Source organism: Ceratina calcarata, unplaced genomic scaffold, assembly GCF_001652005.2.
Source record: "Ceratina calcarata isolate Rehan_Ccalc_2016 unplaced genomic scaffold, ASM165200v1 scaffold316, whole genome shotgun sequence".
Classification (NCBI taxonomy): Eukaryota; Metazoa; Arthropoda; class Insecta; order Hymenoptera; family Apidae; genus Ceratina; species Ceratina calcarata.
In genome coordinates, this window is record NW_017154211.1 from 2,010 (window position 1) to 25,823 (window position 23,814).

The 23,814-nt window shown below is 41.6% G+C and overlaps 3 protein-coding genes across 3 annotated transcripts in view; all 3 read right to left on the reverse strand.

The window, feature by feature from the left end:
* Positions 1–55: 55 nt before the first annotated feature.
* LOC113464280 (uncharacterized) lies at positions 56–830 on the reverse strand. Its single transcript, XM_026813210.1, has 2 exons — positions 413–830; positions 56–313 (listed from the first exon to the last, which is right to left on the reverse strand). The coding sequence occupies exons 1-2, from the start codon at positions 614–616 to the stop codon at positions 56–58; spliced, it is 462 nt and encodes a 153-aa protein (XP_026669011.1). The 5' UTR covers positions 617–830.
* Positions 823–2,969, reverse strand: LOC108624564 (uncharacterized). The gene is made up of 5 exons (XM_018023961.2): positions 2,266–2,969; positions 1,913–2,165; positions 1,732–1,835; positions 1,225–1,413; positions 823–966 (listed from the first exon to the last, which is right to left on the reverse strand). The coding sequence occupies exons 1-5, from the start codon at positions 2,467–2,469 to the stop codon at positions 823–825; spliced, it is 894 nt and encodes a 297-aa protein (XP_017879450.1). The 5' UTR covers positions 2,470–2,969.
* A 795-nt stretch (positions 2,970–3,764) lies between these two features.
* The window catches only part of SIFR (SIFamide receptor), a 67,061-nt gene continuing 47,011 nt past the window's right edge, over positions 3,765–23,814 (reverse strand). The window contains exon 3 of the mRNA XM_018023965.2: positions 3,765–14,340. Coding sequence (XP_017879454.1) covers positions 13,560–14,340 — 781 coding nt within the window. The 3' untranslated portion in view covers positions 3,765–13,559. The remainder of the gene's footprint in view (positions 14,341–23,814) is intronic.

The window sequence follows — 23,814 nt, forward strand, 5'->3', positions numbered from 1 at the left end:
GTAAGGCGTGACAATAAATGGCATACGGTTAATAAAATAAAATGATATTACTTTACTAACAAACGATAGGGGTAATCGCGTAGCCCACTATGGTAGCTTGCAGAAGGAAGCCTGTACCTAGGACCCACAGTTTGCAAAGCTTTTGACACTGCATAAAAATCTCTTTCTCGTATCCACTGTAATTCGAATGCCAAAAATTCTTCTGCGCGTACAGGACAATCTCCCTGAACTCCATTCTCTGAGTACTTAAAATTATTACTTTGTACGTACCAAGCAGAATGCACAGTGTATTATTAATCAAGAATATGCAATGCTGAAAAGATAAAACTTCCAAATTTATTTTTCCATTCATTGTCATTTCGTTTTTTATAATGAACTATATGTGGTATCGTTGATCAATGTCCGAACTTACGCTTAGATTACCCCAGCTGTGATAACAATCAACGGAGTTCACATAGACACCGTATATATGCACGGAGATACTGAACACATAAACGTATCTCCTGTGGCGTTCCTCTTTATCGTCCGACGTCAGCCATACGCCGGCTGCCTTCAAGAAAAAGACCGACCAGTAAATGGACATGTCTTTGAATTCCGAGTTCGGCGATTTCTCCATGTCGATTCCTTCCTCGTAGTTAACCGGGCCGATTTCAAATTGAAATGTCAATTGACAGATTCGACCGCGGCTCTTTCACACAAGACGCTCTCGAGTAACATATTTCTTTAATATCATCGGCACATTACATTACTTCCGTGAGAGACATATGCCTCTTCGCGTTGATTTTTACGCGTCAGGAAGAAGAGACATGATAATAACACTTACTACCCGATGAATAACGCCGCTAGGCGAACATTCGTACTCTCCTCGATCAGTCCCTGACAACTGGACGTGAACAAAATCATTTGAAAGAAACTGCCGAGCATATGGAAAATGAAAATAGACTGCGACGTGAAGGGTTCGTCTGCCTACAACGCAAAAATAAAAATATTTTGAGAAAAATGTTAAGACAATTGAATTGAATAACTCTTAGATATTCTACAACATGATTTGTTTAAAACCTATAAATTGCTTTAAATAGTTTCTTATAATTGCATGCAGCTTTAAATTGCATGAACACTTAAAAATGTGTCTCCCATAATAAATTGCTCAAATTCATTTGAAATTTAGAAAAAAGTTTCACATCATTGAATGCACAGACAGAAGGTTTAACTGTTTGTATGTACCAGAAGTATCTCGTACGTGTCGAAGCACATAAGCAAGCTGAAGACGACCATGTGACCAAGGATCGGCAGCGAGAAAACGCCTTCGAGCATGTCGCAGAATTTAATCAGCGCTTGGTGATCTCGTATGCACTTCTTCAGCTTTACGTAATCCTCGTTCACGCAGTCGATCAAGTCCGTTTTGGTAGGTGACTGAAGTTTCAAGAATTTATATTGCAGAATTCGAAGTTGACCAATTACGTGTATATTCAATATACACAAAAACGTGTCGCTGCAGACATAGACGATCCCGATTTGGTATACAAACAACATCTGTGTAAATAGCAAGTTTTCATACGGGTAGTTTATTCGAAATCGTTGCTGTCTGATCGCCATGATTGAATAAAAATGGAGAAGCGAACACGAAAATGTTGTCGAATATGGATCGCTTCTATTTCGACATTCATACGAATTCGGCAACCTCTTCTAAAAGCTGAGATCGTCGATTTGATGATCGATGAGCTATAATACCTGAGAGATGAATAATAATTCGTAGTAGGGTGACAGCGACAGCGGCAAGTCCGACCATAGGTTGAACGGAAGTACTCTGTCTGACTCGTTCTTTCCTATATTCACTGAAAGATAAAGTTCTGTAAGGCGTGACAATAAATGGCATACGGTTAATAAAATAAAATGATATTACTTTACTAACAAACGATAGGGGTAATCGCGTAGCCCACTATGGTAGCTTGCAGAAGGAAGCCTGTACCTAGGACCCACAGTTTGCAAAGCTTTTGACACTGCATAAAAATCTCTTTCTCGTATCCACTGTAATTCGAATGCCAAAAATTCTTCTGCGCGTACAGGACAATCTCCCTGAACTCCATTCTCTGAGTACTTAAAATTATTACTTTGTACGTACCAAGCAGAATGCACAGTGTATTATTAATCAAGAATATGCAATGCTGAAAAGATAAAACTTCCCAAATTTATTTTTCCATTCATTGTCATTTCGTTTTTTGTAATGAACTATATGTGGTATCGTTGATCGATGTCTATACTTACGCTTAGATCACCCCAGCTGTAATAACAATCAACGGCGTTCAAGTAAATGCCGAATATTAGGAGGAAGCCACTGAGCGTAAAAATGTATTTCCTATGGCGTTCCTCTTTATCGTCCGACGTCAGCCATACGCCGGCTGCCTTCAAGAAAAAGACCGACCAGTAAATGGACATGTCTTTGAATTCCGAGTTCGGCGATTTCTCCATGTCGATTCCTTCCTCGTAGTTAACCGGGCCGATTTCAAATTGAAATGTCAATTGACAGATTCGACCGCGGCTCTTTCACACAAGACGCTCTCGAGTAACATATTTCTTTAATATCATCGGCACATTACATTACTTCCGTGAGAGACATATGCCTCTTCGCGTTGATTTTTACGCGTCAGGAAGAAGAGACATGATAATAACACTTACTACCCGATGAATAAGTTATGCACTTCCGATTGTCACGTTGTCATACGAAAGGAATAGAATATTAGCAGTGCAGCGTGTGATCTTGCGAAAGGTAAAAATTATAGGTTGCACAGTTCGAGGGTGAAACTATCGAGAAATGACAAAGTTGAAAAGTGTAGAAGCCATGGAAAAGCACTCTGATGGCCTTTGAGCGCGCTGTCTTCTTTGCTTGATGCATTTTCAAGGTTTCGTATTTGAACAGTCGTGTAGCTACCTTTCTTCTGAAAACACACTATTCCGAGAACAAGAGCGGTGCTTCCTTCACTAACTTGCTGCGATGTCTTAGGTATTTATTAAATAAAATGCAGAACGCGTTAGACTGCACTAATTTTTAATTCTTGGAACAAACGGGAAATGCAATACTTTTAGTTCTTTTATTAATCATATTATTACTGATGAGAATTTCGACTTCGAAATGATAAAGAATCCCCCTGCTGATAGATGGCCGCTGGGATTTCAACATGATCATAATAATCCCAGCTTTTATGTCTCTGTCCACCTGGTCGAGATACCGTGCCCAATCCGAATTGTATACGGCGTCGCGGATCACTTCGCTCTGTTCCAGCAACTCATCTAAAGTTTCAGTTAACATTCATAATATCATCATCGAGCAAATCACGAATTCAAAAACCGCCACACGACGTAGGAAATTCTCCCTCTATTTTATACATTTTATTAATATAAGCAGTGTCAAATATACGAAATTTTATTATAATGTTTCAGTAATATTTTTAAAATAAAATGAAGAAAATTAGTGTATTTGGTATAACGAATAATGAGCGAGAGCAGTATTATAAATATTTATTGGTTTGACCAGTTTATGTTAATGACAAAAGTAAAAATACCATAATAACTGCTTATCATCTCAATGCTGATTTTAACTAATTCTTACTAAAACCTGAAATTGTCACATTTAGAATGAAGCTACATATAACACTGGTTCAAACGTGTTTAAAAAAAATTATTGAATCACAGCAACCCATAAATGATTCATTATTTCTGGCTAGATAATTTTTGAAAGGCGTATCGAGTAAAGAAAACAGTGCGTATTCACAGTGGAAGTGTTTTATTTGATCATTTTATCATTTTCATTGACAAAATGCGTATACTTATTCGCAACTCATTATTATTTTAATTCTTGCGGGTCGCGATTCAGCGTGGCGTCGCGTCGCCACCCCGTATAACGATCATCGTGTTGCACGATCGAGGGACAGGTCGGAGGGCGAAACCGGGGAAGCAAATGAAAATTTATTGCTACTTCCGCCATTTGACGACGAGCTATCAACTGGACGAAACGTATCCGAGGCTGGTCGATGTTGAATCGCGACACCGCAGCAACGTCGGTCGCTATACTGAAACGTACAACAAACGAAGACTAGCCCACACGGTGGTTACGTATCGGGGCTCGAATCGCAGATTGATTTAATATCATTCGTAATATATCTTACAGTTTACAGTGAATGAAAGTTGGAGAGGGCTGGGGGTGGGGGAGACGGGGCGTTGGATATCGAGGGGCAGGGGGGTAAGAGGCATCTTCGTCTGTATTTGCAACATTCTCTGGCTTTTTTCCATTTTGTTTTTTTTTTTGTTCATTTTTTTGTGTCATTTTTGTTCATACGTTGGTACATATACACACTTCGATACAATATTAAAACAGTTATCAATTTCATTTGCAAACATTTCCTTACCTAATATGTTTCTATTATTTCATTGTTATTCGGATAATGCCGCTTATCCATATAACACGTGTACCCATCAAAGCAACGGAAAAACGGTGAACGAAAAATGGCTCGCTTAGTCTCAGCGTTCCTTCCCTTCAACAGTTTTACGTGCGCCTAAACCGAGGGACCTACGATTATTATTACAATACATTGATTATCGCGTTCTACTCTGGGAGAAAATATTCCTTGTTCAACAAAGTTTGTCCATGGGTCCAATGGGATACGAAATGAAAAATTGCGCATCGTCAAATGTCGCTACGCGCCGAAGACTGTGCAACCGTGTTGCACAGTGTCGTTTCGAAGTGTGCGATAACAATAATAATGAACGCAGTGACGGAAGCGTGTAATTGCTGTGCGCTGATTCGACCGTTTTTTTTCATTTAACCGATCCGACTGTGCGAAACTGTCCAAAACTAATCCTTCCTCTCTTTCTTCTATCTTTCATTCCACTTTTATTTATTTTTTTCGCTACGTGATTAACAGTGCTATATTTAAATTGATGTCTAATTGCAGCATAATAGTTTTCATACACCTCTAGGTGTTGGATATGGATATTCGAAGGGATTTTCTCGGGCAGCGAAAATTCTGGCTAGATTCGCTAGGCGTTCGACGCACCTACGCTTTGTTAGACGTGCACGTTCTTACGCGGCAAAACGTCGTTACACGAGATATTAAAAAAAAAAAAAAAAAACGGTTTCACTAATTTAGCACTAAGGCTTCTACCGTCCAAAGAGAAAGAATTTTCAGAATTTAATATACAACCAAGATACACTGAAAAGTCTGCAATTAAATTGAACAGTTTATTCGAAAGGTGTCGCTTTTATATTTTTGTCTGATATTATTTTACTTGATAGACACTATAATATTCGAAGAGAAAGGAAATGCATGAAAATAAGGACGTCTCTACATCTCGATCAATTACATTCACTCGGGCATTCTGTTAGACATTCGATATCGGTGTAACATGGTAACGGTAAAGTATCATCTACTTAGTAAAACCTTACGTCGGTGTAGGAAACATTGCACAATTGTTCTACCATTAACAGTAGGCTGCGCTGACAAAATGGCGTATTTTAAACGTTAAACGTATGGCTAATTCAATCTTCTCAATCGTTCCTCGCAAAAAGTCCTGGCCAAAATCGCCGCGATAAAACGAATCTCAGATCAATCACGTTCTCAAGGCAACTGTTAAAAATCCATGCGTCTGTACAAAGAAGACAACTAAACGCGCCAGCATGGAGTTGTTCGTTCTCCCTCCTTCGTTCTCTTTGACGAGGACAATTTTTCAATATAATCGGTATTATTACGCTAGATCATAATGTCGAAGAGCTACGAAGATTCCATCGGGGGGTTGGTGATTTTATACAAACAATCGAAAGCTTAGTTTATGGCAGAGCCTCAGGGGGCCCCAAATGTTCATTGTCATCCCGAAACATTACGACACTTGGATTTATTTATTCACATATTTATTTACCTATATTTTCGTTCGTTATAAATTGATAGAGAAATATCTTGTTACCTTATTTCTGAGTGTAAACGCTTTGTGTAATAATGTATAATATAAATATAATGTAATAATAATATATTTATCTAAAATTGCCGTTTATTTACACACGATGCTTTTGAAAAATCTAATCGAACCCGTGTAGAAAAATATCCGATGAATTGATAAAGACTCGAAACATCTGCGGCCATCGTTCACGTTCCAACGAGAGTCCCGACGTTCCGCGGAAAAAGTTTTCACACAGCCCCGCCCCACCACCCCATTCCCTCATCGACGTTCTAAACTGATTGATACGACGGATCCTCCGGCGAAGGTGTGAACAGTTTCACCGCGAAACGCGTATGAACATTGTATGTATGTGCGCGCACTCGAAAGCCCAGCAAAACTTTCTAGACACCACGTGCTTTGGCCCCATTGCAATTTAATTTGAGAAGAACGGAGAAGATGAAAAGTACTAAAAATAAATTCCCCTGCTCCCTTCCTCTTTATACAATTCATCGCGTCGACGGTTGTAGAGTCAGAATCAAATCCATCGATAAGCGAGTACCCATCCGGTTTATGTGTGCAAAGGCAATATGCGAACGTTTCAGCTAAACGAAGTTTGTCAAACGGCATGATCAGCAGTTTGTGCGATTAAATTCTGCAATTGTTTATAATCATCTCGTCCGCCGAGAACGAGAGCGATCGCGGGGAACGACAGTGTCGCCTACGCGTCTCGACGCCTAGAAGAAGAGCTTTCCTACATGCTCAGAAGCTACCGTTAAAGGAGCTCGTTTCCTCGGTCAATTAATAACTGTCTGCTACAGCGTTATAAATTACTCTCAAGCTTGGAAACCAATATTATCGTTACTGACCCTTAAAATGTATTATAATGCATGTCTCGCCGCGTACAATGTGCTCGTCGTCGGAGACTTTGTGCTTCTCACACGCTGCTGTGAATTCAGAGATCGAGGCGCGTGACGTTGACAGTGATCCTTACGAACTAAGCATCCCACCAGGTGCTCTCTCGTTGTGCGAATTCAGATAAGTAAATTATTATTGGAAATCAACTGGGCATGCTTTAGAACTGTGCCTATCGATCGTTACTGATAAGTCGTCGATATTTTATTGATAATGTCAACAATACTGCCACTTAAATAGAACGAGTGATGTATAATCACAATCACTCCTAATGGTTGTCAATTGTTTTATTATCGATAGCCACATGTCTAGACTGCGTTGGTGTGTTCGATGATGCGTGAACGTCAACTACTTTACAGAATCAAATAAAAGAACAGTAAATCATGTTTACAGTATAAGTAAATTCAGTGTGTATTAAAATTAATGAATTGCGGTATGGATAACGAAAAAACTCGCTGAACATTGTCTATCGTTTTTCCAGATTCTTGATCGATGCTTCAAGGTGTACATCCCCCGGTTCTTTACACTTATCGTCGCAATATAAAGCAGAGGAACGAACGTATGCGTGAAATTCAAGAAGAAACAATTCGTCCGTCGGCCGTGCGCGTGGCTTCACCCGTCGTGAACGATAGCGCTTAGGAAGATTGCAGTAGAGTCGATCCAGTTTCGTTTTCAAACGATATCGTCGAGAAGGTTGTCGCATAACACGCGAGATACACGCCCGATGATTCAACTGGCCAGGCTAGCTCGATCCGAGCACGAGTTTCATTTTAGCTACATGCTTATTGTTACTCTATGTCGCTGTTCTTGCTTTTTTTAGCGTGGTGCTACGGGTTTCGTATGTTCCACGTTCGACCACGTTTATAGTAGGAGATACTAGGGCAGCCGGGTTAAGATCAATCTGTACAGAGCCATGACGTGTTAGATTAACAAAGAAGAGTTCGCTGTAGATACCAATGCCGTAGCTTAAGTGCCGAGTATACGTTAAGATTATTTTTTGCTTTTTGCAAACAGAAAGAGATTGTAGTAAAAACTGAAATCATGAATTGCAATCATGATGATTTGTCTCCAAAAAATATTCGATACTATCATCCTCCTTTGCCCGCACTAATTGTTTGAAATTAACAATAAATCTGAGTTTCATAAAACTTTGTCAGGACGTAAAAGTTAAAGTTAAACGTTTTGTAATGTAAAATTTTGTACGACGAATTTGGGAGATTTACCCTTGAGACCCTCTGAAACCATCTACTCATAGACATAGGATTCTTCGACTTCGCATACAGGTTCATGGCTGAGAGAAATTAGAAGAGAACATTGTCAAGCCTGTTACTGTCTTCGTCCAACAATGCTATTATTAAAAGACAGTAACAAGCCTGTACATAGCCTTAGACTACCTAATTTTAGAATCTTGGAGAGATAGGGAATGCGAAGTCTAGGAATCTTATATCTATGCTTTTGCTTTTACACATTATACTCTATTATTAAAGTTCAATTTACGGCATTGACATCCACCACAAACGATTTCTTAATGGATCGAAACTTTTCGTTATTCCGGCAGAGTATCACACGACGCCCTGTACAGATTGACCTTTAAACTTCGAGAGCACGACTCGCTTTCGCGCGATAATAATCAAGAAAACGATTCTCTTTATGGCAATTATTTTTCTCGTGTCGATCGTGATCGGCTTTTGCATTCTAAATAGAGTTCTATAAGAAGTCAAGAGTAGGAAAGTTCGCGTTCAATGTTCCCATCGACGTTCGCCACAAGCAGTAAATTGGTTCGCGTGTAATTCATCGATAAAGCATGTTCGACGTCACAGTGGTTGGTTTCCTTGAACATTCTTCCCGGATCTGCAGCGTTAATTAAACGACAGAAATCTTATCATTGGATAAAGAATGTGCATATCTTATTATAATTTATACCCTAAAAATTTGCATCACGATGTATGTAAGAACGTTCCCTTAAACAATACCCCGTTTTCGAAATGCTATCAATGAGAACGTCCGCTGTTAATCCTTAACCATTGCTACGCATCGAAGCCGCGGTGTTGCAAGAATATTCCCTACGAGTAACAATTAAACAAACGTTCCTCGCGCGTTCTAGAATTTATAATTCCATCTACAGCTACCTTAACACTGTCATTAAATTAATCGTTTAACATTATGCAACAGTACTCGTACCTTAAGTATATGTTTATCACTAAGAAATTCTCACAACGTTTTCCGTTATTCAAAATACATGCTTTGGGAAAAAATCAGTAACACTTACATATTAATATCGCTATTATATAAATATCGCGATGTCATCGTGCGAACTCGTATCACGATCGACGAGAGAGTCTAATCGTTTTCCTAATCACAGACGCGGCGTTCTCGTTTGAAACACCGGTCGCGCGTGCTCTTGCGAAGTCCGGATCGGCTGATTACCGGAAGTTATATATTGTATATATACGTACGAAAATAATTTCTAATTGCAGACGAGTAGTAAGTAGGTTCGTTTAAAAAACAGGCGAACAGTTCCGCGTGCGTGCGGGCCCGCGAGGACGCGACCAGCCGTGCCAGTTGATCGTCAACGCGACTAATCCCGATACGTACAGTCAATCAACCACATTCACCTCTGTTTCGTCCCTCTACCATTTAAAAGGACGTATGATCACCGGTGTTTATAAAAAATATTATCAATAGTACGTACGTAAAATACGAAAATACTTAAAATACCAACAATGTAGGTATAGCGCGTACCGTTTCGAGATACCCGAATCGTTCGAATATTATTTTTTTTAACTTTTTCATAAAGTCTCTAACGATACATAATATATCGTGTAATTTACAGGCGAAATTCGCGACGTTCCAAATATCAAAATAGTTGGAATAACAGTTATCAATAAAATCTGAAGCCTTCGAATAGTCTGAGATATCGGCAATAATATATTATATATATATATATATATATATATATGTATATATATGTATATTATGGTATTGCATATTGCGGACACGATACTCGGAATACATATACATATTTAGACGTATATACAATGCATATACATATCCGGAAACGATAACGGATCGCGCGATCGAACGATACCGTCGCGCGATTAACGGGCGTAAAACGAGATGCCCTCCGCGAGTTATTATCAACGCAGAGGCCTGTTTTTCTTTGACTGTGCGTACGCGAAACGTATCTCACATGAACAGGGTGAAAACGGTGAACAACGAACGGCAGCTCCCGTGACGTGAATCGTCTCAATGAGATTTACATATACATACATACAATGGAACTCGGATGCGTAAAGATCCCTCCATGTGTGGAGAGACAACGGATATAAAGAACGAAGGTGTAACGATGATGTATATAATATCGATAGTAACAACATAGCAACGATATACATAATTACAATTTACAATTAAGTTACATATATGTACATATAGAGACAGCAGATAGACGTTTAGTGCCAGTATAGTATATATGTATAATATATGTATATATATATAATAATACGCTATTTATTTATGTATGTATATATATAAATCGTTAACTTACGAGACGCGCGAGTCACGTTTAGCACGTGCCTCCTCGAGATTGCGATTAATATACAATAATAAACACCAACGCGTGTGCCCTCCGTTACACAGTAAATTTCTCTTGTGCTTTTTCCTTCTTACAGTTAACTATCCTCCGACGTCCTCGTTTACCTCTAGATTACAGGTCTCCTCCTCCCTCCTTCTCATACTTCCTTATACCTCTAAGAAACGTCGCGCAACTTCGTAGGCATCGCTCAGCCCGACGATAGATATGAATAAGTTTAATTCCTCACGACGACGGTCTGTACAATTTATGCTTCGCAGGTTTTCGTTACATCTAGATCCTCTTTCTCGCCACGTATAAAAACCTTACGAAAATAGTTGCTCTATCATAAAACCCCGCGGCTCTTACAAACGTTACACCCTCATACATCAGTATTACAAATCGGAGTATCAGAATTTTCGTTTTATCTCCCCTCGGCGGCCCGCCGTTTACATCCTATTAGATCGGACTTAATCTCGTGCGTCCTCGTTCACGTTCGTTGATCGCCGTAAGCTTGGCGCGCGATTTCCAACAATTTTACCGAACGAGCATGTCTGATTCATCCTAGGAAAAACAGGTTCACAGCTGATCGACGGAGGCGTATCTATTCTCTGGCATCGGGGATGAACGCTTCGTAAATGCCCGGTAAAAGTCTCGTAGAAGATCGACGAATCATCGGTTGGGAACCATCAGTGGAGAACAATGATCGATGGACCGCGGATTTTTGCGCAACATAAAATATTTATGTTAGCAGTCTAAAAAAAATCTGTCTTTAAATAACAATTTCTTTTATGATTTAAGTATCGCAATATTCACTATCTTCGATATCTTCTACATTTTTATATAATTACATGCAGTGTTTACATTCCTTGCACATTCACTTTTCTTACAAACGCATGAAATCCGCAGTCCCGTGATCAAAAACTGCTACGTGGCAGTTTAACGGAAAATGAGAATTTAATTCCTACATCAATCAATGAACGCAGTGAGAAAATCGAAGGGATTTCTCTACGTATTTCTCGACACTGTTCCACGCTGATTTTTAACGAGACACGGTTTACTGACAATTACGCGTGCGTCATTTCTCTACGACTCGATTCGAGTAATCGAATTTTTAAAAAATACGTTCACGCGCTTTCCGCGCGCACGTAGCATGGTCTCTTAACTGGCTCTTAACAGGAGTCTGCCTCCCGAAGCGCGAAAGGTCGTTATTGTCGCCAGTGACCGCGTTAATTCGTCGCACACATAATCGGTTCAGAAGATAATCCGAGACAAAACAGTAAAGTCGGTCACTTTCGCCTTACTCTGGGTCGCGTAGACACAGAGGAATGGATCGTTGGAGGGGCATTAACGGGGATCGGGGCAGGCTTGGGTGGAAGTGGTCGGGCTTCGGGTAGAAGGAGATGGAAAGAGGGCAACGTTGATAACGCGGCAAAGACGAAAGCGTTGTTAATCGTTCGATCGAATCGTTAAGTAAATATCAACTAGAACTCGTGCGCGCTCGGTTCTGGCAAAGTGCACGCAGGAATAGGCGTCACTTTAAGTATCTTATTGTTAGTCCTCGCGCGGACTGTCCCGCGGTTAAATATGTTCATCAGTGTACCTACGTATGACACCGTAAGAAGTCCCAAAAATCGGCTAAATCCTTTAACGTTTCGATAAGAAAATATATATATGTATGTACGTGTGTATATATATATATGTATCATACTTGTTTTAGCCGACCGTGCTACGAATAATGAGTACAATTAGTGTATATAAGTAGTAATTTTCTTTGCTGGTATGCGGAGGTAGTGTTTCATCGAAATTCGATCGACTTTTTTTGTTTTTACTTTTCGTTCTTTCTCCGTCTTCTTTACTTCTAAACGCGTTTACCTTGCCCTTTCTCTCTCTCTCTCTTTCGCTTTCTCTGCCTATCTCTATAGCTTTATCTCGATCGTTCGCGTACATGCTATGCCAGTAATGTGTAATGTAACGTTAGGTGTTATGCAAATAAGTGTGTCACTTAAAATCACGGCATGCAATGCACGGATAAATTACAGTGTTACGTAGCTTAAGGACCTACGAGTAAATCGTCGAGACGGGTCGACGTCGGTGCGCGAGAAGTTTCGTTCGCTTCCGGCCTGCATCCTGACGACAAATTACAATTACAATGGACCACCAGTAGTTCCAGGAGGATCGTTACGATCGGACGACCGTACATCGCGCGAGCAACGCTTCGTACACGTTTCGGATACATGGATTATTATATGTCCCTCTGGCCTCTCTCGCGAACGTCGCGTCGCACGTTCAACCTCGCGCTCTTTCAGAATTAATTGCAACCCGCCTGGTACGTTACGCCAGCGAACACCGCGACCAACTAATTGTGTCTGTGTCCCGTGGTTGCGTAGTAGCTAAAGTACACACAGTCGTCGAGACGCGACCAAGTCGAGCTTCTCCCTCTCACGCAAGTTATCATGCTAACTTCCCCCGCCGCCCCTCCCTTCCCACGGCCGCGCTAATTACAAACTGACTCGGTCCCCTCGTACGCGGATTCCTCGAGAAATTCAGAAAAGTGCTCGTGAAAAATGAGGACCGCTTCGAAGTGTTCGAGTCGATTCCTCCCCGCGCCTCTTCGTTTTGACAGTGTCAATTGCAAGGGTTCAATTCTTGCGTCCGTCCCAGACACGTCGAAGCTGCGGACTCACGTAACAACGGTTAAACCGGGTATCGTTCGAAAACCGTGTGCACGGCGATGCTGTTTCCCGCGTTCCTGAACGAAACGTGTGAGAATAGAAAACGGCGGATATGAGAAACATTGGTTTCCCTTTTGAACGACAAGGGGTCGGGCCGCCGCGTCGAACCACGCGCCGCGGCGAGCAAAAGGGGACGCGAAGGGGGCAAAACGTAATCGAGAAGAAGAAACGGGATTGATTTCGCGGGTGAACAACGTACTTCCATGGGTGGAACTCCGTAATCGGCGAATTTCCGATCCGAGTAACAATCGGTACGATCAAGCGTGACCCAGAATCTCGGACCGGCTGCTATGAAGCCCATGTTCCAGGCAGTCAGCCTCGGAATATACCCGAACGTCAAATTTCTTATTTTTCGTCTCTCTCTCTCTCTCTCTCTCGCTCTCTCTCTTCTCCCCGTTCAGCCGGTGTTCGGTGGTTTAGACGCCAGTGTGGTTGAATATGTACGAGACGTTGCTCTCCTGGTGAACTGGCGGTCCGTGGAACCGTCTGGTCGACGAGTTATTATTATTATTGTTAACGTAATACGAGGACTTCCTCATGCTGGTCGAGGACGACATCATCGCGACCGTCTCGTAGTATCTGATCTTCCCGCAGCAGCGTCCGCTCTTCAGGATCGCCACGAACCCGCGTCGGTATTTCTTGTTGAAGAAAGCGTACAGGATCGGATTGATGCACGAGTTGCTGGCACCCAGCCACTGGGCGATCGGTGTGGCAATCGGCAGGATCTCGTCCTCCCTGTCGGCCACGTCGCCGCCAAGCTTGATCACCGTGAAGATCACGTACAAGGGCAGCCAGGACAGCACGAACAGTATCACGACGACTACAAGCATCTTGACGACCTTCACCTTCGACTTCTGCTGTATCCTTTCCATCTGGGCGTCCTTCGTGTCCGACGGTATGTGCCTGCGCCAGACTTTGATCCAGATCAGGATGTAGCAGAGAGAGATCAGGATCGTGGGCAGGACGTAGCACAGGGTCAGGTTGCCGATCAGGAAGAAGAGGGTGCCGTCTTCCGGCCGTGGCCACACCTCCAGGCATAGTCTAAGGTCTGGGTCGTCGTCGTAGATCGCCACCAGGTCGAAGAACAGCAGCCACGGCGAGGTAGTCGTCAACGCGATGAACCAGATCACGACTATCATCATTCGTGCTCGCCTCTTCGTTATTTGACACTTCAATGGCCACCAGATTGCCAAGAACCTGCGAAGACACGAAAACATTAATTTTCTTGAACATTTGGTATTTGCAGTATGAATTAAATTATACTTGTGCATGTAGCATAATACAATTTGTTATATGTGTTTCGCAGAAGCTGTAGATATTAATTATGTACAGTTATGGAATAATGATTCTTTTTTTTGCTCATGTTACTTTTTTCTAGGATGACAAAGTTTAAAGATGTTAATAAATATATTTTTTCAATACTGAATTAATATGTTTGGTTTATATATTAACAGATTTTCTATAATTCCTTGAAAACTTAATTCTGCATCGTTTTACATTTTAATTACATTTTTAAAACGAAGTATAATAAAACTTGTATACACATAAATGTTCATATGAAGATTTTAGTGGAAATCGGTTTCTATCAAGGCTTCCATGTATAGATAAAAACAGGGATTGAAAAAGTTTCGAAAATAACTGTTATATATCGGTTCTGACCGAAACAGTTATTGCGGAGAACCAAAAAAATGCTATAACTGTTATTAGATATATCGGCTCTGACTCATGTGGGTTTCAGTTTCCGTTCTACTATCGAACTGATATTATATCGACTCTGTTACTAATATTTTTCGGTTTTGTATTTTAGTTTTTCGTTTCGATTACAGTTTTCAGTAACAGGTATATATTTTCTTTAGCAATCGAAAAGCTTATGTGCAAAGCCATATGACTGTTAATATTTGCTATATGTAAACTCAATGTTCCAGATAAAATGCAAGATATCGATAGAATTAAAATACAGGACCAAGAAATGACTAAAAACTGACGTAACATAAATTCTGAAGTACCGAAACCGATATACCTAAGTCAGGACCGATATATCTAAAACAGTTATGGCATTTTTTGGTACTCAAGAATCGGAACAGATATCATGTTTTCAAGTCCTGGATAGAAAGTTAGATAGAGAAATAAATCCCCATTGTACGAAACATATTTTCTAAGTGTGAAGCACATTTGGCTATTCTAACTTCTAAAAAATAAATGACGATATTAATTGAGAAAAAATTTATATTTTGTTTTGAGTTATTGCCTAAAAATTCGGAACTGTTGCAATTGTATACTTAGGAGACATGATTAGACGTTATCGTTTATTGGCTCGGTCATCATTAGCGATTATGCATGGCAATAAACATAAACTCTCAATCGATCAATCCGTGTTTTCGTTTGTTTGTTGGTTCTTTTCCTAGAGCTGATTTCATCATTTAACCAAGGATTAAGAATTCCAGGAACATTATTGAATGCAGTCACGGTAAATTGTATTTAGTTTTCTTTTTACTTCGCAAAGCGACCACCGCCGTCACTGTGTTTAATCCAATCTCGTTTCGAGCTACTTCTGTTCACAGAATAGGATTCATCGTGTATTATCACGAGCGATTTCGCGACGCGAACGAATTCACGGTGCACGCTTTGGAAAATTTATTTGCCCGGGCATTCGCGTATCATTTTAATTGCATTAACGCCATGGGTGCGTTGTTCATCGCACCTTCGCTGTTATTTATATATACAAGTATGTACAGTAATCTGTATAAGAGACAAATGTGACGAGGGCGGCAAATAAAATGCAATTGTCAAATAATATTCATTTTCACTTTATTAAAACTAAATAAAATGTAATACAAAAATACGTCCTGTACATCCCTGAGGCCTTAAATAAAACAAATAATCTTCCAGGTTAGCAAACAAGTTATCTAACTGATTAGAATCGATGACGGGGAATGGAACTTTAGATATAAATCACGTGACGATTCATAGATCTAGTATAATTAACATAGTCATTGTTTATTAATCACGTGAGGCGTAACAATCGTGGCGTTGTCTATCGCTGAACTACACCTTCGCAGTGGTCTGGACTAAACGCAACCGTACATTTTTATATTTCCATAATGGAAACGTATGTTATCCGCGATTTCGTAAGATACTCAGGCCCGTTACGGTCCAGCGGGCACGGGCGCTGCGTAAGAATGGGTACGTATAAATAAAGCGCCTTTTATGCGACGCAACGTCGATTTAACATTCCTGTATAGCGGCCTGCGAAACGAGATCTGCCCGCGGTAAGGTGTCGTTCGCCCGGGAATTTATTAAGCAACCGAACGCAAATCCGTAATTTCAATCCCGGAAACGTCATCGTACGCTGAAATCAGAATTTCCTTTTTATTACACCCTTTCCGATACTCGAAACATAATTGTTGCTGTTTAGGGATCTACAGAAGAATTATTATACTTTGACTGGACCATGTAAAAGGCATTAATTAATTTATTATAAAGTAATCTAATAAAACAGATGACAGATCATGGATTTTCTTTAACATAAACTTGACAGCCAATTTAATTTTGCTTAAGGAGTCACGTGCTACGCGGTAATGTATTCTGATTTTCTAAATACAAGGCGTGACGTGTAATAATACGCTTCCTGTACATTTCGCAAGTGAATGGAACACGATTAATTACATGTTTATCGCAAATAGAATGCCTCGTTTTCGCACTTTCCTCGAGGACGTCGAACAACGCTACGTTCGACGATGGAAAAGTGAATAAGAAAATCTCCCAAGTTAATTATTTCGTTTCACACGCACGGTATTTAATCCCAGTAATTAAGGGGACAACGATCGCTTTGAGGCTTCCTGGCGCACACGTAAATATCCGCGTACAAGAAGTATTCAGTCGCCGTGTAGATGCCTCGCCAAACTCTAATCACCGACGTCGCCGACTAAAGACGGGAAATTCCAACTTTGTGAGTTTGCCCCACGAAATAACATCCCTTTTCGCAGCGAGGGCAGCATGATCAAAGAAGCCCGAAAAGATGTTCCCCGCCCGTCCGTTAATTGAACGACACGGCGCACCCGCTCGTCCCTGTTGCACGCTTCCGTTCTCGCGCGGCGATCGTGGACACGTCCCCGAGGACCATTAACGCGAGCACGGTCGTACAAGTAACGATTCTTTCCAGACGTAAATACAACCAGTGCTGACTTTAAGGTTGTATGAACCCTTACAAAAAAGCAATGACAAAGCATTGAAATTATTGTACTTACTAGATATTACATTAATAAAAAACTGTACAAAATTTTAGAAATTTTGCAAGCACTACTAAAAATTAATATTAGATGTGGAATTCTTATGTCTTTAGAAACGCAGGAAGATTATGCACTTTAGAAACGCATTTTTTAAAAAGAAATCAGACGTCGGAAGAACATTGCTAATAATAAACAACAACAAAAATTTTCGGATTTTCCCGAGATTTTTCCAAGGGGGTACCCCTTCAATTTCTTCCAAATTTTCGTTTTTGGCCAATAACTCCCAAACCGTTGGATATATGGGAAAATTGCATCAGACCTTTCTTGTAGAGGACGACGAGATCTACAATTTTCATGTAAAACTTTTTCGCTCTCATCAATAGTTTATGAGTTATTTGCAAAAAACTGTTTTTTAGTTTTTCGTCAATAACTCGTTAAATATTAATGCTAGCAAAAAGTTTTTATACAGAAATTGTAGATCTCGTCATCCTCTACAAGAAAGGTCTAATGCAATTTTCCCGTATCTGCAAGGGTTTAGGAGTTATTAAGGAAAAACGAAATTTTTTGCCAAAAGTTCGCCGTTTCGACGGTGGGATGGTCGGATTTTGTCAACATCAATAAAATGCCAAATAATCATACGTAACTCGTTAAATATCGAAATTAGAAGGAGAACAACTTTTATTTGAAGCAGTTTTCGCAATTTTGAAGAAAAAAAAATTTCCTCAGCGTCAATACTTAATTGGATATTTCCTTCTATACTTTTTAGCACGTAGCTATTTCTTAAATCTCTCATCGACGATCCTTTCCTTTTTTACATAGAACGGATGAGATCAAGGAAAAAATTGAACAGATACGAATACCGTGTGACATTTTCATAATTTCATTCCTTCCCCGCCGTGCGTCTCACGCATCTCCGTGCGAAACGGAGACTCTCCCCTCGACGCAGCGTCGATTTTAATTAAAGAGGCTCGCGCGGGACTAACATTCGTGTCCTTCGATTAAACGAACGTCGTTGTCGACGTTCAGGAGTCCTTCCATAAATCAGCGTCCTGCGATATCAATCTGCGAGCGTTCCCATCGCGCTGTGCACTTCCGAGTGGCTCGCACCCACGCCGCCTTCTCCCTCTACACATATTTGTAATGCAAAAATTCGAACGAACGGTGTCGCGTTAGTGGAAAATGCGAGGGGCGAAGGATGACGACGGTAGGAAGGAGGAGCGGGACGGGAATGAGAAAAATCGGTCGATTCGCGGATACGGATTATCGGGAACGATCAAGGCCAGGAGGCTGCGGAGGCCAGAGTGGGACGGGACAATGAAGATGACACAGCTTTCGGCACGTGTATATAAAGAGTTCGATTTCTGTAGCGCTTAGAGCAGTATCGATTCGCGTCCTTTCGTGTTTGCGAACGGAAAAGCCGATAAAACGTTTAACATGTTCAAGCTGGCAAGTATCCATCACATATTCTCTATGTGCACTTACGTACTTCCACGTACGGCGGTGCACACGGCCGCGAGCGTTAAGACACTTAATACACGGAATTTGTGAAAAATAATCTGGGGTCGCTTCAAGCTTCCTTACGTATAACACCATTTAACGTGGGTGTTTGATTCCTGTTAGAATCTAATGTTTACACGTTCCATAAATCAGGATTATAAATCAGTGAATTTGATATGCACCGGCCCGCGAGTTATCACTTTTTAATTTATTTTGTAATACTCGGTCTGCACGTGACGGCTGTTTTTACGAATATTGCGTGCTGCGGTGATTTAAGTGGAATAGGTCACTGGCGGATGTGTTTAATTAAAAATTTTTAATTGCACCTACCACCGACTTCGACGGCACTACAGAATCGCTGGTGATTTTGTAAAAATACCAATTAATTAGTTGCGTCGTCACGCGTGGGCAGCGCGTCACGTGAGCGTCGTTACAATAATTTACATTATAAAACGGTAACGATAAAACGTCTAATTTCCATCCGTCTCATTTAAGATCATACGAATTCAACAACAAAATTAATTAACGAAACACGAAAAAATCGGCTATTACTCATTTACATTATTTTTCATTATCCTTACCGTTGCAAAATTTTTTCAGAAGACTTTACGTTAATGATTAATTTTCTATGCTTACGTTGCGCTTGGCGATTAAATTTGTATCAACAGGCTTAGAGAAAAGTTTTCATCGTTGATATAATTCCGCGGACGAAGTTTATATCCCGGTATCGATTCGACGTTCAACAAGCAAATACGCTCCATTGAGGCCAATTAACCGATTCGATTTTCTTAATGACATTCTCTTTCTCGTTCGGCGCAGCGACAAAACGGACGACAACGTTTAAACGGTACAATGCTGTTTGTCCAGCGATTACTCGGTAAACTTGCGAGTTCGCCACCCCCGCCTTCTTCCTTTACACTTCCCCTTTTTATCGAAGCGGAACCGCAATTAAGTAATATCCCGGAACTGTTCATTTTGAGCTATCACAATTAGCCGGGGAACTCGATTTGCATAGAGTTCGAATAGCAATTGATCATTTGACGCGAGACCGTTCGAATATCCAGCATTGAAAAGCAAACAGCGCGCTGACGCGTATCGACGCTCGATATATGTGCATGGAATAATTAATGAGATACGTAACAACGTTATAATCGGGTTACATTTATTTCTGGCATAAGAAATTATGCGTTTCTAATAGCGCCGACTCGAAGACAAATACGGTATTCTGCTGTTAATTTTCTTTTTAACCGGAAACACAATCAGACGTGTTCAAATAGGATCTGTCTGTTTGGTAAATTGTCTCCTTATGATAATGCGTTTTAACAATCGCGATTGACACTTTTATTTATCTTCGTTCGAGCACTTAATTCGCTCGAAACTATCGCTATTAGTCAATAGACTATTATGTTACGTCGCCTCCGTGAACGAGATTGATGGCTGTATGTTTTCCGCATTAAAGACGGTCCCGTTTACTCGCACTCTCGTCCCGCGGAAAACATTAAGCATACTAAAATAACAGCCACTTATTATAAGTGTCTTCATAAATCTTTCAACCTCGTTCCTGTTCAAGGGATCAACCGAATAATCAATATCTCTATTCTGAATTTCAAATTCCATCAAGTTATCGTTATCTTAATTTCAATCTTGCCTTTTTCTTTTGTAATAGATTCTCTTGCTAGCCGTGGCCGTTCTGGCAGTGTCCGCCGCACCGGCTCCGGTGCCGCCGGTGTACGGACACCCCTTCGTTTACCCGCAGTCCTACGTCAAGATTCTACCGGCGCATAGCCTGCCGCTGTCCTACGGTCACAGCTACAGCTGGTACCACCCTGGGTCCGTCTACCTTTACGGGTGAATTTAGGATGCTTCACAGGATGATTCACCGGCTTCACTTGGGTATCTCCGATGGCGCAAGGCAAATTATTTTGTACGATACTTAAATAAATCAACTTTGACAAAATACGTAACGCGACGGATCTCACATTTCCCTTCGCCGGTAATTTACAAACACGCGGTCTGTTTTACGTCGGTTGTAAAATCCGCGGTTGGCAAACAATCGCTCGGATTCGCCTGCGGAGAGAATGGAGACGGACGGGAGACAGTCTCGTCGGAACTGACGAAGTTTACTGGGTTGGCTCCACGAAAAGATGGGTCGGGGGTGGTCGTAAAACGGAGGGTGGATGCTCGAAGGGCAGATTGATGCGAGAACAGACGCGCCTACGATCGAGTAGCCTCGTTTATACGCTTGTATCAGCAGCGTCCGTGTGTTCGCGCGTATCTAACGGGAATAAGGGACATCGTTACACGTGTATTGCTTTATCGCCGGATGCGCTATCGAGGGTGAACGCTCGACGAACGTTTTCGACGAGATTTACTTGCGGCATTACTCTGCTCCTCTGCTGACGAATTCGTACACAGCTCATACTGAAGCTGCTTTCAGTATGAAACAACTATAAAACTGTTCAAAGGAGAATAAAGAAGACCGTTCATCTTTTTTTTTTAAATAAAATTTTATTCAACTTTCATATGACCGAAGGGGAAGGTGGCCGGAATGATGGTGCAAATGATTGAGATGCGAATATCCGAATTGCAACGATGATCTCAGCCGCGAATGGGGAATCGCCGAAAAGGAAAGAGACTAGCTGGTGTCGGTTCGGACGCCGGCCGTCAGACCTGCGCCGGGGACAATGCCAGGTGGTTCCGAAAAGTCGACGGACGTCTCGTCTCCGTACCTGGAGTCGGCCACGAGTGAATGACCATCTCTTGTCTCCATCGATCCTGGCTGTGCTTTCCGTTCCATCCTCGAGCTATGGTCTTTCCTTTCCTTCGTTTTTCTTCAATTTCGTCATTCTTATACCGCTTTTTTTTTCGTGGGAACGAATTAGAGGGGAGGATGTGTCTTTGTGTATGCGTGTTTTCTAAGGGGGGAGGGGGTTGGTCTCGTCGTGACGCGGGTAGTAAAGGATAAAGTCAGCTGTCGTTTAATGCAAACCATGCGCGGAGAGGACGGGGAGGGCGGCATGCGTCAGGTAGGTTTTGGTGACGATGGGAGCGCTGTGAATGGCGGGTGCAACGGGTTGAGCGATCACGTGAGCTGGAGCTGGGGCAGCGTGGGCAACCACCAACGGAGCGGTGATTGGGCCGACTCCATGGTCGAGAACGATGCCGGTGAGACCACCGGGAGCGGCGACGGCGACGGCCAGGATGGCGCAGAGAACAGCCTGTGGGAAAACGTCACGTGCAATTCTTGGCTCTCACACCCTCTTTTAACCTCTCCATCCCCGTCGATTCCGCCCCGTCTTCGATCCCCATCCCACCCTATCCCCTCGGTTCTTATCTTCTTTGTACATAATCGTCGTAGCGTGTAGTCGTACCGTCGTATCTCATCGTCTTTGGTCCTGTCGTTCAGGGCAGACAATGCCGGGCCGCGCGATTTTCCCACGAGAACGTTAATCTTCCGGCGATTACGGTCTTACTAGTGGAAACGAAGCGAACGCTTTGATCGTGTTAGTCTAGATCCGACGCGGCTATTTGCTTACGACGGTCCTTGGACCGTTTAATATGATGAAATATGAATAAAGGAAGGACGGGACTCGTTTCTATTAAGTGGCGGATAGCTCGACGCCCGTACGTTCGCGAATAATTCCCTTAGAATGATTCACGAGACGTGAAGTTGTTTGAACCCCTCATTACGAACCGTAGCCTGAAGTTATTAGAAGTATATCGTTGTAGGCGGATTTGCAGTGCCGCGTTACTTTAGGAAAGAGCATGGGAAACCGTCCTGTCAGTACAATCGCATTATCAAGTGTCGTGGATACGAGCACAGCACGCGACCGGCGAACAGAGCTCACGCGAGATTATGAAAAAGGGAGCGAGGCGTCCGCGGCGCGAGTTCGCATTCCACATTATCCCTCACCGCGTTCGACCAGTTGGCTAACAATGTGCATGCTCCAGTGGTTTGCGTTCGCTCGCGGAGATTTTTGCGGCCGGACGGAAACACCGCCGCTCGCCGTGCCGTCCGTTCAAGTGAACGTGCCACGTTGTGCTACACACGGAAAGGTCACGGCGCGGCGCGGCACGCCGTGCTACGTAGGTGCCACCGCACGATTTTTATCGATCGGAGAAGACGTGGAGCGAAGTGAACGGAGGAATTTTCTTCAAAGCGTTACGATCCGATTGTTTACGCGGTCGCCGATCCGAACGTGGCTAATATGCAAATTGGAATCGCGTTCGCTGATTCATGAATGACAAATCCCGTCTTCGAAGGGAGAACAAAAACAATGGTTGGTATGTCCCGAGGAGGGTGGAAATGATTTTCAGTGGGAAATATTAGATATACGAACAGATTATGCAATTATAAAATTGAATTTACAGAATTTGTGAATGTTGCAAGTAACATTTAAATCTGAATATCAAAAGGTGGATATACAAGTTTCAATGTTTATCTAAAATTTTTAAACTAATTCAATGTTTCTAAAAATCTGGAATGACCTTAGTGGAATCGTATGTCACTCTACTGGAATTATAATGATTTTATTATAGGCAAGCATGCTAGAATACTAAGTACATGAGAGAAATAATCAAAGGATTAGAAGGAACTATAAGCTCGTTTGTACTGCAGTTGCAAACATCATTTTTTAAAAAAAACTATTTTCAAAGAACGTCTCTATTATTGATAACGTGTTCTATGTAATGTTAAATAAATACTTATATTGTATTACTACCAGGAGAAAGAAATCTGATGTAGAAAGGAGAAAATGATTAGAAGGAGCTATAAGCTCGTTGGAACGGCTGACGCAAAAGGCCACGCAAATTACATTACGTATTGGAAAACCGGGTTTTCACTGATTTCTAAATTAGTCAAGTGTAATAAATATAGTAAGTGCCCCAAATTCTGTTCATGTTGCAGATTCCTACTCACTCGCTTGAAATTGCACATAAAATGATA

What these genes read in the sequence shown, in the direction of transcription:
- LOC113464280 (XM_026813210.1), bottom strand. Translation starts at nt 616, where the DNA reads ATGGAGAAATCGCCGAACTCGGAATTCAAAGACATGTCCATTTACTGG. An exon ending in ACAGCTGGGGTAATCTAAGC is followed by an intron (nt 314 to 412) that starts GTAAGTTCGGAC and finishes TTATCTTTTCAG; the next exon opens with CATTGCATATTCTTGATTAA.
- LOC108624564 (XM_018023961.2), bottom strand. Translation starts at nt 2,469, where the DNA reads ATGGAGAAATCGCCGAACTCGGAATTCAAAGACATGTCCATTTACTGG. An exon ending in CGCGATTACCCCTATCGTTT is followed by an intron (nt 1,836 to 1,912) that starts GTTAGTAAAGTA and finishes TTTATCTTTCAG; the next exon opens with TGAATATAGGAAAGAACGAG. An exon ending in ACACGTACGAGATACTTCTG is followed by an intron (nt 967 to 1,224) that starts GTACATACAAAC and finishes TTTGCGTTGTAG; the next exon opens with GCAGACGAACCCTTCACGTC.